Raw genomic sequence first — 19707 nt, forward strand, 5'->3', positions numbered from 1 at the left:
ACAACAGCCACAGACAATATATAAAGAAATGGGTATAGCTGTGTTCCAATAAAATATTACTGGAAAAAATTGGCAGCAAGTTTTCAGATATGGCCCAAGGCCATAAGTTGTTGATCCCTCGTCTGCACCATAGATATAACACAAAAATGCAATCATTAAAAAAGTATCACAAAGCATATGCTCAAAATTTGAATTTTTTTTGCATTTATCATCAGCTTTTTAAATTGAAAGACTGAGAAATCTGTTAACAGTCAGGCTTACAGAACATGAGACATTAGTTTTCAAGAAAATCATTGTGGTTTTAATTTGCATTTCTCTGTTGATTAGTGACCTTGAGCATCATTTCATATGTCTGTTGGCCCTCTGTATGTCCTCTTTGGAAAGGTGTCTATTCAGGTCCTTTGCCCATTTTTTAGTTGGATTGTTTGATTGTTGTGTGTTTTTTTTTTTGTTTTTTGGTTTTTTGGTGTTGAGTTTTATAAGTTCTTTATAAATTGTGGATATTAGTCCCTTATGAGATGTACTGGTAATATATTCTCTCATTTAGTGGGTTGTCTTTTTATTTTGTTGATAGTTTCCTTTGCTGTGCAAAATCTTTTTAGTTTGATGTAGTCCCATCTGCTTGTTTTTCTTTTCTTTCCCTTGCCTGAGGAGATACCAGAAGAAATATTGCTACAACGAAAGTCCAAGATTTTACTGCCTATGTTTTCTTCTAGAATTTTTATGGTTTGTCTTATATTTAAGTCTTTAATCCGTTTTGAACTCACTCTTGTGTGTGGCACAAGAAAGTGGCTAGAAAAATCTGTACATATTTGTCCAATTTAACACCATTTATTGAATAAACTACCTTTAGCCCATGGTATAGGCTTGCTTCCTCTGTCAAATATTTGACTATAAAGGTGTGTTGTCAGAATGGCTATCATCAATAAATCAACAAACAACAAGTGCTGGCAAGGATATAGAGAAAGAGCAACCCTTTTGCACTGGTGGTGGGAATGCAGATTGGTGCAGTCCTGTGGAAAGTAGTATGGAGATACCTCAAAAAATTAAAAATGGAACTGCCTTATGACTCAGAGATTCCACTTCTGGAAATTTATACAAGGAAACATGAAACACTAACTCGAAAGAAAATAAGCACCCCTATGTTCATTGCAGTATTATTTATTAATACAATCGTCAAGCTTTAGAAGCAGCCCAAGTGTCCATCAGTTGAGTGGATAAAACAACTGTGGGGCATTCCCACAATGGAATACTACTTGGCCATAAAAAAAGAAAATTTTACTGTTTACAACAGCATGGATGGACCTTGAGAACATTATGCTGAGTAAAATAAGCCACTCAAAGACAAACACTATATGATTTCACTCATATGTGAAATCTAATGAACAAACTTAACAAACAAACAAAACAGAAAAAGACTCATAGATATAGAGTAGGCTGACAGCTTTGGGTAGGGATTGGGGGTGGAGGGGTTAAGCAAAAAGGAAAAAGGACTCAGGGACACAGACAATAGTGTGGTAATTGCAGAAGGGGGAGGGAGAGGTGGAGGTGCTAGAGGATATAAGGGGGATAAATGGTAATAAAAATACAATAAAAAAGGAAAAAAAGAAAATCAAAGTAAGTATACTAAAAATTTGTATGACTTGTCTTTAATGTCATATATCTAGGGAAGCTATCCCGGGGTGTCCAACTCAAAGCCCACGTGCCGCATACAGCCTAGGATGACTATGAATGTAGCCTAACACAAAATTATATATTTACTTAAAACCATTTTTATTCCCATCAGTTTTCATTAGTGTTTGTGTATTTAATATGTGGCCTAAGACAATTCTTCTTCCAGTGTGGCCTAGAGACACCAAAAGGTTGAACACCACTGCCAGGCCTTTGATACTATAATTAGAAAGCAACATCCTGTTCACAATAAAAAACAAAAAGAGATTTACTTACACTAATTGCCACAACCACTGCAACAAATAATATATGTGCAATAATCCCCATAGAGGAGCCCTTTTAAAATGAACCACAAACTTGACCCAAGTAGCTGTAATATCACAAACAAAACTATAATTCAGAGTTGGATGCCTTTTGTTTAACTCACATCTATTGGGCAACTTCAAAATGCAGAGCTCTTGCTGGCATTTTTAACAAACCTGGAAGGTAGATTTATTTCATGTTTGTGGTTCAAAGTTGGCCTTTCCCAGCATGCGATTACTCCTTTCCTTCAAGGGGTGAGCCAGTTTCAAACTAAAGTCAAATCAAAATCTCTTTTTCACCTAAGCTCTGGTCTCCCTAGTGGAACATGAAGTTCTATGAACAATCTCCATCTCATTCTAGAACTCTTTTCCCCAGAACACAAGAGAAATTGCTAACTATTTAGTATGTTTCTAAAGAAGTCTTACTGTTATATCCCAAATGTCTTAACATAAATGCCCTTACCACAAAATCCCTCTGAAAATTCTCCTGACTCGAAAACTACCCTTACACAAATGATTCAAAAATCTCTACTTCACTTTTTACCTAGTAATTATTCTCAAAAAATTATCATTAGACTATGAGTAGCCTTCTTTGAAGACCAGGAATCAAGTGAAAGAAGTCTAAAATGTAAGTAGGTTTTCTAGTGGGGATCACACTGAAACAATAATGACAAGGTAGTATGTACTATTGTTCTGGGAATATGATTTCTGTGAGAAAGGGAAGTGCCCCTGGAAAAGGGATTAGAACACATTTGGATGTTCACTGAGACATAAAATTTGAGGTATAAAAATTATCATCATGGGGTATTAATATTATTTTTTCTCCTTGTTTTATTTCTAGCCAGTGAATCTTATCATTTCCCATACTTAAAATTCTAAAGTTATTCCTGATCAATTTCCTTTTGCTTGAAAATTCAGTCACAAATTCTTAGTGACTGTTTCTTTATTTCTTTTATACCATTGCTATTCATTATCCTTACATAAACTGACAATACTATGCTGATGCTGTCTACATCCTTTTTCTGTCAAGATTCTTCAACTATACATTTTGCTAGAAGCCTTTCCCAAATATTAATTTTAATTTTGAATGTATGTGAATAAAATATAGCCTGCTCAATAAGACAGTGTGACTACTGTCTAGTAATAAAAAGTATTTTAAACAGTTAAAGAATGAGGCAAATGCTTTAGAGTAGTAAAGACAATTTAAATACATAATTCACAAATAATAAAAAGATTATTATAGAGAAATTTAATAAAAATGAAAAACCCAAGAAAGAAGCAAATGTTATAAGGCAAGACTTAAATTATGGGCCTCCTAAGGACAGAGAAAGAAAACCAGAAAATAGAATTATTCTTACTGTAGTAATTGATGCAGCTGCTTTTATTACTGAAGCCCAGGATAAAATATAAAAGTAATCAGAAAACTATACTTATAAAAGTTAAAGGAAATACCAAAATTGGGCCTAAAGAGGGGGAAATATCAGCAGTGATAACCCAACTGACTTGGAAGTTGTCTAAATAGTGTTCTATGGAGTGAATTTCTGACTGGCTTACTCAGGCAACAGAGCAAGTTGCCAGTGTTACTATTGTACTTATGACACATCAGGCACTCTACCACTGGAGGGAGTCTGGTCACATATCCTTTGATGTAACTTGTACCCTAATAACTTCCTATTCTTTACTGGGAATGAATTAGAACCCCTACCAAGAATATGAATTGGTATACATAAATAATCTTATGGTTTCAAGCTTTTCTTCCAAGTTTGTTTTAGTTTTTTGTGTTTTTTTTTTTGTTTCATACTAATAAAAATTTACACTATCTTTATAGTTATATCTGGGTCAAAAAATGAATCCAGAGGTCACATATGGTAGTACAGATCTATCCTTAGAAAAAATAATAAAGAAAAAAATTGTTAAATCAAGAACAGAGAACAGCTCTGATGCAAATGCCTACCCAAAGCTGATATCAAAGTCACAAAGCACATGAAGTTCAGCAAACAGCAGAATGGAGAAGCTGAAAAAACCTTGCAAGATTAAGGCTGACAAGGATATTTTTGATGGGATAGGAAGATATAAGCAAATGATAGATACTAGAACTGTGATGTTAAAATTCACTCTCCTTTTAAGATTCAGAATTTACAGTTTCCATTTACTACTCATGAAGTTAAACTGACATAAGTTGCTAAGTAAATCAAACACAACTGAAGTGGAAAAAAAAGATCTAAACACTGGGGGAAAAAAAAAGCAGTTCAACTCAAGAATGTATGTCAAGAATAATATTCTATTTACAATAATGTTCTCTCCTTTTTTGTCAAGATGACACAAAGAAATGATATGTAAGTAATACTTCATTTAATTATTTTAAAAATCCTACAGGATCAATATTAGTATACCCATTTTATATGGGAAAGCTTGAGGCTAAATAAAGGTAAAGTAATAAATATGCTTAAGGTAGTAAGCATATCTTTTAAGAGTCAATATTCTTAAAGGTTTTTCTGATTCTAAGGCAGTATCACCACAATGCTATATGCATGCCAGTGAGATTGAGTCACAATTACAGTACATTCCTGTACTTTTTATATGTTACATTTAGGGATACTCCTCCTTGATGTCTGCTTCAGAAAATGTCACTAAGGAATAGCTAATATAGCACTATGACACAAAGCATTTCTGTGTTACTTTATGTTTCCAAAGTTAAAATATGTTTAATTCACATGTCAATAAGCATAAAGAAGTCCCAACTGATTTATAACTTATGTAGAAAAGTCCAAATTTAAAGAAATTTATCTTTTTAAAACTATTTATAATGGAGTAAACCTTTTTTCTCTTCGTCCACAAAACTATTGTTAGAGACAAAGACAGGGAAATCTGTCTAGCTTCAAAAACTCCATAAACCATCTCTAAGCAGTTATAAACTGCCTTGATTATGGAAAAATAGTTGTTAAAGCTAGGAAACCTTGGGGGTAGATTTAAGTGCTATGCCACAGATTAATTTTGCATTTTCCCTCTTACTATTATACTTATGACATATCAGTCACATATGAGAGCAAGGAGCTCAGATGTATGTAAAGCAACATATGGATATTTTTTCCTTTTTAGCAAGAAAAGAAAGTTTAAAAGAAAGTTTCCATATGCATGATAAAAATAATGAAAAATACAAGTAATGTAGAATTTTATGTGGGAGGTAGAGGGCTGTTTTGCCTTATGGGTAAATTAGAGTCTGATGTATCTATGTGAAGAAACAAACCAGAAATAAGAGGTTTCCCATATTATTAATGCTTGTATATGAGAGGTTAATGCTTTTTTTCCCCTCATTTTTTGAAAGCCACTATTAAAGTACATTTTATGTACAACTTGAGTATAATTCAACATGTCAGAAAGGAGGTACAGAAACAGTCTTCTAGTTGCAATAGAGATTATACAAACTACTGTAACCACAGCACATCTACCTAGGTTTCTCAATAGAAGTCTATCCAGAATCATCATTTTGAACTACAGGTAACATCCATGAAGGGACCATGAACTAGCAAGCAAGAAAACATATGTAGGATAAAAGCACACATGAAATAATACATGGGTGTAATAAGAAGCACCTCTTGATTAATTTAAAAAATCCAATTATATGACCATTTGGACTCTTCCACATTCTTCACAGACTACTAAGTACTTTGAGAAACTATGAAGTAAAGAAACATTGTGAATTGTTGCTAATAATATAAATAAGAAAAAAGGCAAGTGACAGACAAAAAATATATAAAAGAGGACGGCCAAGGAAACATGAAGATAAACATACAGTTATGTTGTCTTAGTTGATGCAATACGCAAAACAAATTTTAAAACATCTATAAGCGGAAAGGGTAAAAAGAAGTGTATATTTAACAAAAATATTTTCTCCTTTTATGTTTTATTCCACTTCTAAGGAATTTATGTTGCTCTCATTTATCCCCATCATCAGATTAATAGTAGTGTAAAATATAAAGTTAAAGAACAAACATGACAAATGTATTTCTATGATCATAAAATTATGACAATATAGCACTTAATATACCACATATTATATACTTAAGCACATAAGAAATCTTCTGTCATATCCTAATCTTTCTATGTTATATATTTACAGAAGTAAAATAATGAGATCTGAGAGGAAGTGAAAGGAAGTGGCAGGAGCAAATAGCATCTATCTAGTTAAAGAATTTTCAATATAAAATTATGATAAATAAGGCCTGGTTGGCAAATTTAATGCAACATTTTAAAATTGTTCTGTAAAAATAACTATATAATCTCCTCTAAGTTAATCTTGTCTAGTCAACTTATTACTGTTAGGAATTGACAAGTAAAGTCACAAAGTAAAAAAAAATAAGTATTTAACAATATCTCTACACACAAGCTATTTCCAAATTTTTACACACCCTTTCATGGAAAAGTTAGGCTATTTGTAACTGTTAGTATAAGCTATTTTATAAAATGAAACCTTATTTAATCAATCTACATGTAATCAATTAGGAGTATGAAAATAAGTAGTAGTTTTTAGATATTGATTAGTGCCAGCACTGCCCCCAAAATTAAATGCTACATAATTTACTCATTTTTGGGGATCCATAATATGAACTGAAACAACTAAAAAAATACTACCAAAATAAAATAGCTATCACTCTAGATGAGACCACAATAAACACAGCACCAATTTTTACACTCTACACTACTAACTCTGTAAAGAACATTAAAAAGTTTTAAAAAATTATTTTCCCTAATATCTTTAAAACATATGGTACAGGTAATTTTAAGTATTACAATTACTTGGTTCTGAGAAGCAACCATGAGTTGCCTATTTCCAATAATTACAGTAATGAGCTTTTGATACATCATTGAAGTAAATGAAAATAAAATAAAAATATTTACAATAGTAACATTACAAAAAGTCATTTCACAAAAGTATAAACTAAAACGTATATGACTTCTTATGTGGCACATTAAAAATAATCTCTATAGGCTGATAATGCAGGCTTACATTTGGGATACCAAATAATGACTTTTAGATGCCATAAATATGTGCACCTATTATCATGGGGACCAAAATAGTCTAAGGATAAAGGAAATATAAGCAGCTTTTGCAAGAGTATTTGGTTATCTGTACTACACCTGTTTCAGAAATTATACAAAGTGATTTTCACTTCAAAGAACAGTTATTCTGTGTCCTAAATTTATTAACAGAAATTCAGTATTCAGTTAACCTATGCTGTTTTCTTTTTAGATCAAATTTTACGACCTTACTGTGAGCATATTAGTATCTCTACATAACCTTGGCTAAAAAATATTTCTAAATAATTATCTCTATATACAGTTAAACATTAATCATTTACAGCCAAAGGTGTTCAGGCTCATTTTGAAAATACAAAGTATTCTTCTTTTGTCAGATGTACAATTTCACAATTACTTGACCCATCAATTGCTAATCAGATGGCTTCTTTACAAATGAAATTATATTCCAAGTTATCCAAACAGCACTGACTCTTTACCTACTCCCAACAAATACAGAAGCACTAGAACTACCCATATTGCACATAGTACTAACTTATCTCTAACGCTTAGATCTACGTTCCATTTCATTCTTTAGGAGGCTGCCAACTTTAACAATAGAATAAAGCCATATAAAAAGACAAAATGATAAATATTTGTCACATTCTGAATCACAGCAGATATATTAGGCCACTTCCTTTACAGATTTTCTTCTGTCTGAACTTATTTTTATTTTATTTTAATTAAATTTATTGGGGTGACATTGGTTAAAAGATTATAAAACCTTTACAAATTTTTGAGTTTCTCAATGACAGCCCCAAACCACGAAGCTTGTGACTGTCCTTGGTGCTGAAACTTTTTTTTTCTTTTTTTTTTTTTTGCCCCTTCACTAGAAAAAAAATCTGTCATTCCCAATCCCATTTTGAGATGATAAAAATAATCCTGAATTGTGTGTGTATTGGGGGCTGGGGGATGTCTGAAGATGGGAGGTTTTAAAAAGGAACTGATAAGTTTCTGGATAGAAAATGCTAACTAGTGTGTGTGTGTGTGTGTGTGTGTGTGTGTGTGTGTGTGTTTTGGGCGGGGGTGGGGGGTGGCGAATCGGGTTGCTAGAAACATCCAGAGGGCATTTCCCCCTCGGTGCCCAGAGACCCAGGAAATCCGGACTGCGGCAAAGACTGGAAACGCCTCGAGCCGGGCAGAAGCTGCCGGCAGGAAGGCGCCCTCGCCGGGGCAGCTCCTCGGCGGGAGCCAGGCGGGCGAGGACAGCCAGGGGTGCCGCGGCTGGGGACGGCGGCGACTTAACGTGCCAACACGCTAGCCCCGGGGTCCTTTTGTTTCGGGGGTCTGTGGGGAGGGCACCCGGGCAGAGGGGAACCCCCACCTGCATTTATTTTCACAGAGGGGTCGACAAAAGACCTTGCTGCGGGGCAGGCAGGGTCCGCGGAGCCGGAGCGGCTACGGCGCCTGGGCACCGGCTCGGCCCTTCTCCTTCTGGTCCCGGCCGCTCTTACCGTCCCGGTCGCACAGCTGAATGGCCTCCAGGCTGAGGTTTTTGATCACCTCCTCACAGGGGCTGGTGGGGCTGTTGAGGGCATGATCCAGGCGCGGCACCTCCATTTTTCTAACCCCCTTCTCAAGCCCGCCTGCTCCGTATCCAGGCTCTTTTGGTGGACCGGGTGGGAAGGAAAGGCGGGAAAGGGAAGGGAAGTGGCGGAGGGGAGGGGAAGAGGACCCAGACCGCGCTGAGGGGCCGAGGCTGAACCGCAAGGCTAGAGAGCCGCAGCCAAAGCGACAGCCGTGGCAGAGGCTCAGGGGAGTGTGCGCCTCTGAGAGACCGACAGGCACCCGCGCAAGGGCGGGAGGCGCGCGCTCCTGGCTGGGAGGGGACGCAGCGCTTGGAACGTGAGGGAGAAGGCGCAGCGTGCACGCTCGCGAGAAGACGCGCCCACCTGCTGGCGCGGGGCGCTCTCCGCTCTCCCGCCCCCCCCCCCCCCGCCCTTCCCCCGCGCACGCGCCCCCCGGCTGCCCTCGCACCGTGGGCCGCGTAACCCCGCGTGTGAGGCCACGGATGGCCCACCCTGAGGGAACGGAGAGCGGCTGCGGGTGCCGCGCGCTCTCTTTGGCCCTTTTTGCTGGTAAGGGTGATTTGGCGTACTTTCTCTCCTCACAGTGTCAGTCGGAGCCCGGGTTAGCACTGCGGCGTGCCTGCACGGGGAGGTGAGAGTGAGCAGATTGGTTATTGGAAAAATAAGTGTCTAGACCCGTTGTATTGGGGTTTTGGAACCAGTGGGCTCTCTCCTCCCGCTCAAGGTCTCTGGCTACTAGATTCCCATACCATGCTTGCTCAGCTGGACCTTCCAAACAGCTTCGTCCGTGTGAGGACTGGCAGGGTTTAGGGACAGAAGCAACCTCCGCCTCTTCTTTGCTCTCCCTCTCCCTTCCCTATAACGGAAAAATGTGCTTCTTCAAGTTACCCTAAACTTGTCTGCCCATTGTTTTTAGTGGTAGTGAAGATTCTGCAGGGCACTTAGCGAAGGTACAAATGTTTTAAAAATAAAATGGATGCATGTCACAGCCTATTGACCTCTGTTGCCATTTGCTTCTTTGGAATAGTTTTTACTTCTGTTGTCATCTTGAGATAAAAAATAATGACTCCCCCTTTATGGTGTGTATGCATATTTGAAATTGAAGTTCCTTTTTAATGGTTTTCCAATTTCAAGCATAAATGTTAGCCAATAAAGTAACAATTTACATATAGATTGTTATTGTGCTACCCTCTCTAGCCACATCTATTTGGTCATAACATGCCTAAATGTAGTTAATTGAAGCCTCATAAAACAGAAGGACTGGCTTAAGGTAAAATAAGCCTGAGAAAAAAGTTGGCACAACTGCAAGCTGCTAAAAATCTGTGGAAGATAATTGGGTATCTTAAAGTGAAGCGTCTTCTTTGTGAACTTAGGTATTAATGAGGATGGATGTCCTTGTGGTTTGAGAGAATTCTTGTGTAAGGTAGGGGTGTCCCCAAGGAAAAGAAGTTATTTGTTAAGAAATATGATAACCATAATAGAACAACAATAAAAAACAAAAGATTGCTGTGTTCATTTAGAATCATTTGTGGAAAAAAAAGAAATATGACAAGATGACACATATTGGTGAATTTCCTCTGTTCAAAAGCCGGGCTCCAAAATATAGTATATTTAATAAAGATTATATATTAAAAAAATAAAAATAAAATAATTTTTAAAAAGCCTGGCTCTAGAGGACTAGAACTTGATACCATCATCCCAACTATTGTGGGTTCATCTTTCAGAATACTAGCATCAATTTTAAAAACCTCAAAAGGAGCTGTGTAAACTAGATTGCCAATTTATTGATTTACAGGTGAAACTGTAACTCATGCTTATAATTAAAACTAGAACTCATACAAATATTTATTAAGCACCTTCCATGTCCAAGGACAATTCACGGATATTGAAAATGTTGAGTTCAAGTCCACCAGGAAAGAAAGATGACAAAGCAAAATTATATGAACATTATGAGAACCTGTGGAAGCTCACACAGAGGTCCTAACCTAGTCTAGTTACTCAGGAAAGCCTCTAGAATGATTTTATTTTAAGAGAATGGGAGATTATTGAAAGGCTTTAAAAGGCAAATTCACATGATCAGATTTGGGGGCCAAAATATTTGTGTAATGGGGAAGTGGGGTGATGTTTTGAGAACTAGTAACGTGACCTTCTGAGCACAAGACCTATTCCATCCAAGGCAGCTTTTTGCTGAGGATTTAGATTACATAAGAAGTACAAAAGAAAGAGTTAATATTTGACTTTTGACACTTAATGTAAGATTTTTTAGCAAGTTGTCAGACTTCAAATCAAGACATTGTCAAGAGATAAGATGTACCTTTGTTGCCTTGGCCAGGTGGCTCAGTTGGTTAGAGTGTAGTCGCATACCTATGGCTTAACAAATCAAGGTTAGACCTAGTGGTGCAAATGATAAGAGTTTCTCCCATAGTGAAGACAAGATATACTGTTTCACCATAAAGGCTTAGGCCAAGATTATATAAAGAAGACAGTGGCAATGAGGTAGGTAAAGTAAAAGAAAATTTTATCCTCTTTGACATGTAGAATTATAAAAAAGAGGTACAAGTGCTCAAGAAAGACCACCAATAACAGTCTTATTCTCACCTGGAGGATATAAGGTGAACAGTTTTAGCTTTAGAAATGTAGAGATAGGTATGACAAAACTCAAGGGCAGAAAAATTTTTGTCCCAGTTCTCAGATCTTTGGAAGGATATCACTTGGTTAGGCTTAGGTTACCACATTCAATTAACCTTGAACAAGGCATCATAGGCAGAGGGAGGTCAGGAATTTACTTTCCAGAAAGCTTGTGTACTCAGAAGGCAGCTGAGTTGAGAGCTAGCAGACCTGCCATGAAGTCTGGTAATAAAAGAGCAAGGTGATACTCTAGCGAAAACTGCAGGTGTACCTTCTGGAGCTGGGGTGTTTAAAGTACCAAGAAATGAGTTCTGCCAGTCAGAGATGGCTACTAGGCCCTGACCAAACTGAGAAAGCAAAAACATGAACTTCTCTAGCCACCAACTTCAAGTGAAAGACCAGAAGCAACTAGGCACCCAAAGGATGTCACCACAGAGACCATAAGAGAAAAAAAAATTCAAATTCCATGACCCTTTGTCCCGATGCCTCAAGGTAATGGAAGCTCCCCTCTTCTGATATTCCCAAATACAATCTAAAATAGGATGTTGGGGAAAAGGTAGGAATATGGAAGGCTGGGGATCTTACCTAAAAAAAGATGAACTTTATCTAAAGGAACTAATTAAAATACTGACTGAACCCAGGTTCCTGGATTAGACGTGTGTGTGTGTATACTGATTATATACAGGCACATATATAATCAGTGAATGAAATTTCATGAAGACCAAATTAGTTTTAGATAAAATGAAAATTCTTTTCATACCTAAGTTGCATTGTGAGTTTTGGGAATTCTCATACATTTTAATTGTTTAATTGTTAGCTTGAGGTGCCCAATATTACTGTCAAAATCCTACCAATCATTCAAGCTGCAACTCAAATGATACATTCTCTGTAAAGATTATTCCCTCTGGCAGAAATCTTTTTGTTTTTTTTCATGGGGCTTTATAGTTATCCACAGACACAATTACACTATGAATTATGTTACTAGTATACATGAAGAATAAGACTCAAATTTGGAAAGGACTTTAAATATATCCTATTTAATACCTTATCCAATGTTGAATCCTTTGACAAGAAGTTGTTTATCTTTTAATAAATAGTAAATTAAAATACTTATGAAGTAATCCAAAGCCTTACTCATTCTGTGCCCAAACCTGCCTCCTGTAAGGTAAATACAGAGGCCTTAATTTTCCCCTCTATTAGTCATACACAATATTGATAAACTTTCTTCCATCTTCTGCCAATGTATGTTCAATTCTCTGGCTAAATATTCCTACTTTCAAACACTTATAGCACATTGCTTTGAGTCCCTCTCTCACACTGGACACTGTCCTCTGGGTAGCTCTAATTTTTCTAAGTGTCCATAGGTGAATATTCCAGGTGTGAAATAAAAGAATAGAAATAAGAACATGGTAGTCTGTCACAACCCTTGCTCTACATGCCAGACTCCGTGTAACACAGCCCAGGAGCACATTAGCTTTTCTGACAGTAGTATCACTCTGGCACACATCCTGAGTTTATAATCACATAAAACCTATACTTCTTTCCTAGACATTTGTTATTTCCCCTGTGATATTGTGAAAATTAAGTATATATAGTATTTATGTAGAGAAGATAATCAGTACAATTTGCTGAATTATTTAATTGAACTTCAGTGCTTTGAGTGTGTAAACTTATATTGCTGCAATTAGCCTAGAATTTTATCAAACTCAAAGTAAAAATAAGTTACAAAGTCCTTTAGTTAAGCTTATAAGTACAGAGGTCATTCTTAGATGAACCACAGCCCTAGGCACTCCCCACTTTTTTATGTCTAGGCAGAAGGCAAAAGGTGAGAACCAAAACCATAGGTAGAAGCAAATCAAAAATGCCTTGCAAATGAAGGAGTGTTTTTTTTCTCTTAAAACATTACCATAACTTTTTCTAAGCCATCATTGTAAATGGTAGTACAAGAGAAAGGTTATGATCGACAGACAAAGTTGAAAACAATCCAGATGTTCTATATTCAATATACTGACCCAGGTAGGTGGTACCTGGACTTGTGAATATCAAATGAGATAATACACATGAAAGTAATGTGTGAGCTTTTGACCACCTCACAAAGTTAGGATATTGTTATTATGGGACACTAAGAATGCCAATAAGAAAGGATATCTGGTCAATTTTACAGTACAAAATTCTGGAAATATTTTAATACCTATATAGCTATTTGAAAACATTAAGAACTTCCATATTCAAAATGTCTTCATAATTTAGCACAGTGATTTTCATTCTTTTTTTTACCTTATGGCACACATAAACTACTAAAATTCTTTTTTACCTCATGTCACATATAAACTACTAAAATTTTGGTGGCACACCAAAAATACATATTTTTTGCCAATCTGACAAAAGTAGGATTTTTATTTTTTTCACACCAGGTAGCTATTGTTGTATTGGTTGTTGTCATTTTTTTATTTGACAATCTAAGGGAAAAGAGGTCAGTGACCCTGACTAAATAGTCAGGTATTGCATGTTTTAAAAACTTTTGTAGCATACCAGTTGGAAATGACTGGTTAGTGTGTTGAGACCCTTTAAAATTACATCAGATTATATTTGCTTTTGGTAGACTTAGCTCAATGGTAAATTTTTGCCAAGCTCATAATCAAATACTCAATATTGAATCTCTCCCCAATATTTGATTTATACACTCCTAATTCTGTATCATCACATGATGGGAGAGGGTGGAGACCTGTGATGACTTGATCCACTACAAATTCATGCTGTCAAAATTCAGCTTGCTTAACAATTCAATAGCTGTTGCAGGTTATTCTCTTGGAAACATGCCCCCCACCCTCCACTCTCACTTTCAAAAGATGATCTCTCCCTCTCTTTCCTGGAAAAAAATGTGAACACAGCATGATACTTTTCATTTGTTCTTATCTTTAGTTCAGTAGGATCCTGGTAGAACTTGCCACATTTCCTTCTCTCATATGTGCCCTCCATTCAGTGCCTATATAGTATAGAATAGAGTTAGCTTCCTATTTTCCCCCCTCCAGCTGCTTTGGTCTTCTTTTCCTCTCTCTTTCTCTTTTTTTTGTCTTTAAAGATTGCCAAATCTCCTTAATTTTAAAAATTATCTTACTTGAACCAAATGGTTTCTATTTATTTTGTTAATATACTATAGTATGTAAAGAGCCCATTATAAATTACGAAGCTCTATAAAAGTGTCATTCATTACCCCAATTTCCTTTGAATTCTCTTACAATTTATCATCCACCTTCACCACTCCAATTCTTATCCTTCGATTGTCATCTTTGGATTTGGTGAGATTTTTTATATCACCAAAGACAGAGACATTTTACCATCTGCAACCTCTTTGCTATTACAGCAGTTTATTTCTGCTGAACTTCTGTAACACTGAACTCTACTGGATCTCTTCCTACATATTTGCCTAATGTTTATCAATTTTAGCTTCTAAGCTTCCCTCTTGAGTATAGGTATTCTTTAAAGTTCAACCTCTGACATTATGTTCTTCCCTGTTTAAAGTAATTTTTTTCTGATAATGCATGCATTCCCATGAATTTTAATGTCTTTTTAATATTTAAGTTCTCACCTTATGGTCAAATTCCTACCTCAAGTCCCCGACTATAAATAAAGCTATTGCCCTATTTCCAACATTTTTATTTACATTCCCATAAATATTTCTAATTAATTAATTCATCCCCCACACTGATTGCCTTTTCTAATTTTCCTCATTATTGTCACTGGCAGCAGTACCCTCTTAGTCCCCAGTATCATCCAACTTTTTGGTTTTCTCTTCTCTTTAAATCAAACTATCCTCAAAGCAATTAAAATGTGCAGTATTTTTTGAGTGTGTGATTTTTTCTGCAATTTAGGCACCACTACCACATTTAGGTTTTCAATATTTAGACCAGATTATTGAAATTCTCAGGTACATCTCCCTTCTTTAACACTGGTGCTGTAAGAATCAATCCTTGAAAAAACTAATCAGAAACTGCTCGATAAATTACAATGGCTACCTATTTTTGTTCTATAGTTAATGATGAGCTACGAATGCTTTTTAGGCAGGTATATGACAACTGCAGTTTTTTAGAAAGATTAATCTGACCATGTTTTATAAGCTGAATGGAATGGAGGAGGATGGGCATTTAGGAAATTACTATAGTTCAGGCAGTTATAAGGCAGTGTTGATAGACTAGGACAGTAGAATTGGGGAAGGAAAGGAAGCAATTTGACAGTAATGTTACACTATTGTATTTCTGAGATTTAAAAGAATATCCTTCAATGTTTTGATATTTTGAAATATTACATTGTTCACTTATAATACTATGAGTATTTATATACTATAAATATTGATATTACAGTATAGTATCACATGCTGTATGAAGCAAGAAAATGTATTATATGTACTTTTTCTGTTTTAAAACTCAATAGTTATTTTCCAATGAAATACAAGTATATTAACCTGAAGAACTAAAGCAACATCTAGTCTTTATATTTGTGAATAAACAAAGTTCAGTTGAAAATGGCTGCCAGAATAGCATTTCTTAAAATAACCTCTGCTGTCAATAGTCAAAGTTTAAAAAGAGTTGGTGTCAGAGGGAATAAGTCTTGGGAGGAATGGAGAAGAAAGAACTTTTCTATAAACTGGACTACTTCTATTGAGAACCTTTCTCTTCTCTGGCCCTTCCTCTTCTCTTCAGTATGTAATACAATAGAATATTTTCAGAATGTGTTCAAGAACACAGTTTTCCCAAAGTGCCAAAGTGCCAAGGGAATCTTGAAAATATATCTGGTGATGAGAGTTGTAAGTATATAGCTATAATCAGTGTGCTGATTAACAAGTTTGGGGTTGTTCTTGCCTTCACAGGTGTGTCTTTCTAGTTTTGAGTTTTTCACCAGGCTCAACACAAATTCACTACCATCTTTACATGATTGATAAACATTCCCTTGAACACAGCTCAAAACCACTTTCCTGAAACCTTGGTTTAGTTGGTGTGTTCTTAAATCTAACAGATTTTTAAAAATCCACAGAAATTTCCTAGGATTTCTATCTCAGCAGAAATTAAAGATGTGACTTTTATAACAATTAACACATTTTGTTTTCCCGAAGTTCTTTCTAAGCTAAAGAAATGCCTGCAGGATTTCTAAAAGCCCCTTCATTTTTCTGAATACCCAGCCCTCTCTCAAATTGTACTGTGGCATTGGTGATGTTGCATAGCTCACATTTGCCATACACTTATTAGTAAGAAACCTAACAACAACCACATCTTACCTTGAAACTTTTTCAATAATATTTGTTTTTAGAAACTACAACAATGCATTTAATTGGAGTTGAACTTTCTGACTCCATCCAAACTAAGCCTTTTCCAAGATCCATTATGGGAAAAACTTCAGGGTGGTTAGAGACTTAGTAATAATGAGGTTATTCAGTAAGTAACATCCACTGAATAAAGATTCAATGGTATGTATGTATGTATGCAGGTATGCAGGTATGTAGGTTGGTAGGTAGGTAGGTATGAATGAAATCAGTGAGCATTATTGAGTGGCCGTTAGGTTTTCTGTGACGATACAAGGAGAGACACTGCCCATGCCAACATTTCTCTCTTTACCTTAAGTTATTACTGTTATTCTAGAATGCAGAGAAATGGAGTTGCTTCTGGTTAATTAATTTTATCAAGAAGAGATGGCACCATAAAAATTAGCACTGTAGCTATTCATAGGAGCCATGGAGATAGATTATTATTACCTTCTGCTCTTCCTAAAAATGTCCCCATTATTAGGACACATAAATTAAGACTATTTATTGTTCTAATATGTATTCATATTCATTGTATAATACTTATAAAGGTATTAAATGCTTTAACATTTGGAAGTTTTGTTTTTTTTCCACTGCCTTTCCTGTGTTTGAAACTTCTTCACAATAGTTATGCCAAGTTGTATGTGAATATGTCAAGCAACTAGAAAATTGTTGGGTTAGCCAAAAAGTCTGTTTAGTTTTTCTGTAAAAAAGACACATTTTTCATTTTCACAAATAACTTTATTGATTTGGATATTTTGAGTATGTCAGTATCTCCCGCTATTGACTTCTAGTGGGTAGAGGTCAGGGGTGCTCTGAAACATCTTCCAATGCATAAGACATCCCCACAGCACCAGCAAGGAATTATTTGGCTTAAATATCAGTAGTACCTAGAAACTTTGCAAATCACTTTTGACACATTCCATCAGTCACAGCACCTTCTCCATATACTGCACAATTCTTTTTTTGCATTTCAGTTGCATTATGTTTCTTAAAATAATAAAGCATTATATGCCAAAACATGCTGCATATCTTCTTCCATCTTCAATATTAAAATGACTACACAAAAATTCACCAATTTTGATGTTTTTTTAATCCATGATATGACAGCTGCCACAATACAATCTAACAAAATTGTTTTGAATGAAATTAAAGACAGCTAAGCACTACTAGAGCCATTGTACAGAAAAAAAACAAACTTTTTGGCCCACCCAATATTTCCTCTTGAGATAGCCTATTCTATCTATCTAGCCTATTCTATCTGGGAACTCCAGAGTCAACATCATACAGAATAAAAAAACTTCCTCCCACTGTCAATGTTTCCCCACTTATCTTGGAGACACAGAAAACAGTTAATTCTTCACATGGCAGCCATACATGTGATTCAAAGCACCATATTTCTTTTTGTTCGTCTTTTTTTTCCAGTGTAAATCTTCCCAATTACTACAGCTTGCCTCAAAGGATATTGAGTCCTTGTTTTTCCTCTGAGTATGCTCTAAAATGTATACTTCCCTCTTAGAATATAATGCTCACAACTAAACACAATGTAATGAGGGTGGTCTGATCACAACAAGGCAACTCATCTAAACTGCCGATTTACAAATAAGTGCTTTTACATGAATTGCCAGTTCATTCACATTAAAAATGTTCTTTATTTTCAACAGTGTATGGCTATTCATATTTGTAAAGTCCTTCACTGTAACTTTCATTTATTATTTCTCATGACAATCATCTTCAATTGTTTTGTTTTTCTATGCTGAAAGAAATGACTACAGGTCTTATTTTTACAAATCATGGGTGATATTAAAGTTAGTTATGCATAATATATAAAAAATGAAATAACTACTGCATTGTAGTTACATTTTATATAGTCTCTTGGTTACTCTATGGCCCTTAAGACCTTGAAATCAGGATATGTCATGAATCTTGATAATAAGATTTTCTGTTTATGATAAATGTCATAAAACCACAAAGTATTTTTGGATTCACACATTTTGTGAGACAGACCATGGGCTAATCTTCCATGGTGTAGAAGGTGTTGACAGTCTGTGAAATGCAATAAAGAAGTCTTATTTCATACATTCACACAACAAGCCTGGCAGCCTTATAAGGATTTAGCTGGTGTTGCTATACTGATAAAGGAGATTATTTCTTTGGTCTCTCATGTGGTCCCACTTTGCATTTTTTTCCTCCATAAAAATGTTGTTCAGCTAAAATAGTGGTTTGATTGTTTAAGATATCATAAAACTGAGGAATAAAGGGCCCTTAACCAAACATAGCCAAAGAGAGACTAAGTCTATAGAGACACTATATAGACAGTAAGCCTACAGAAAAGGTGCTATTCTTCCAAGGAATCAGACTGATATAAATACAAAGTTAATTTCTAAGCCACCACCTGGCAAAACTGAGCTTTCTAAGATAAACTAGACACATTTAGTTTCATTCTTGCCACACACTGCATTTTGTTGCCCTGTTTCTGTCCCAGATTATGCCACAGTCTTATAGCCATAAACCAACCATTGTTTCCTTTTCTCTAGATCTTTTTCTTTCTTTTTTATATCATAATAGCCAAATTCCCTGTGGAATGGGGGAGAGGGAAGGAAAAGAAGACAACTAAATCCAGGTATTATTTCAGGAAATACTGTTTACTTCAGGAAATGTATCAGTATGTATTCAGTCAAACTAATTTGTTTGGTATAACATGAACAAATCAAGCATCTAATTTGTTTTATACTTCTTTTAAATATTTATTGACTGTGTGTGTGTGTGTGTTTGAGAGAGAGAGAGAGCGAGAGAGAGAGAGAGAGAGAGAGAGAGAGAGAGAGAGAGATATCAGTTTGTTGTTCCACTTATTTATGCATTCATTGGTTGTTTCTTGTATGTGCCCTAACTGGAGATCAAACCTGCAACCTTGGCATAGCAGATGATGCTCTAATCAACTAAGCTACCCAGCCAGGGCTGTTTTATGCTTTTACTTTTTTGAGTGTATTATTGAAATGCTGGAGTTTCTTAAAATACAGCTCATAATGACCATGGCTTATATCTTCATAAGAGGCTGCAAATCTGTAGTAGTGGATGGTACATGTGACACTTAATGGCCTCACCTTCTTATGGATAAGCAGCAAAATCCTAATGGATCAAAACCTCTGATTGATTTTTTTTTCCCTGCCTCCTCACATGCAGACTTAATTTAAATATATTAGTT

At 35.8% G+C, this 19707-nt stretch overlaps 1 protein-coding gene across 1 annotated transcript in view; it reads right to left on the minus strand.

The window, feature by feature from the left end:
• Positions 1-8857, minus strand: part of PHYHIPL (phytanoyl-CoA 2-hydroxylase interacting protein like) — a 46997-nt gene extending 38140 nt beyond the window's left edge. The window contains exon 1 of the mRNA XM_045841828.1: positions 8504-8857. Coding sequence (XP_045697784.1) covers positions 8504-8609 — 106 coding nt within the window. The 5' untranslated portion in view covers positions 8610-8857. The remainder of the gene's footprint in view (positions 1-8503) is intronic.
• Positions 8858-19707: the final 10850 nt, after the last annotated feature.

This window comes from Phyllostomus hastatus, unplaced genomic scaffold (genome assembly GCF_019186645.2).
Source record: "Phyllostomus hastatus isolate PE091 unplaced genomic scaffold, TTU_PhHast_1.1 phas_contig_38, whole genome shotgun sequence".
NCBI lineage: Eukaryota > Metazoa > Chordata > Mammalia > Chiroptera > Phyllostomidae > Phyllostomus > Phyllostomus hastatus.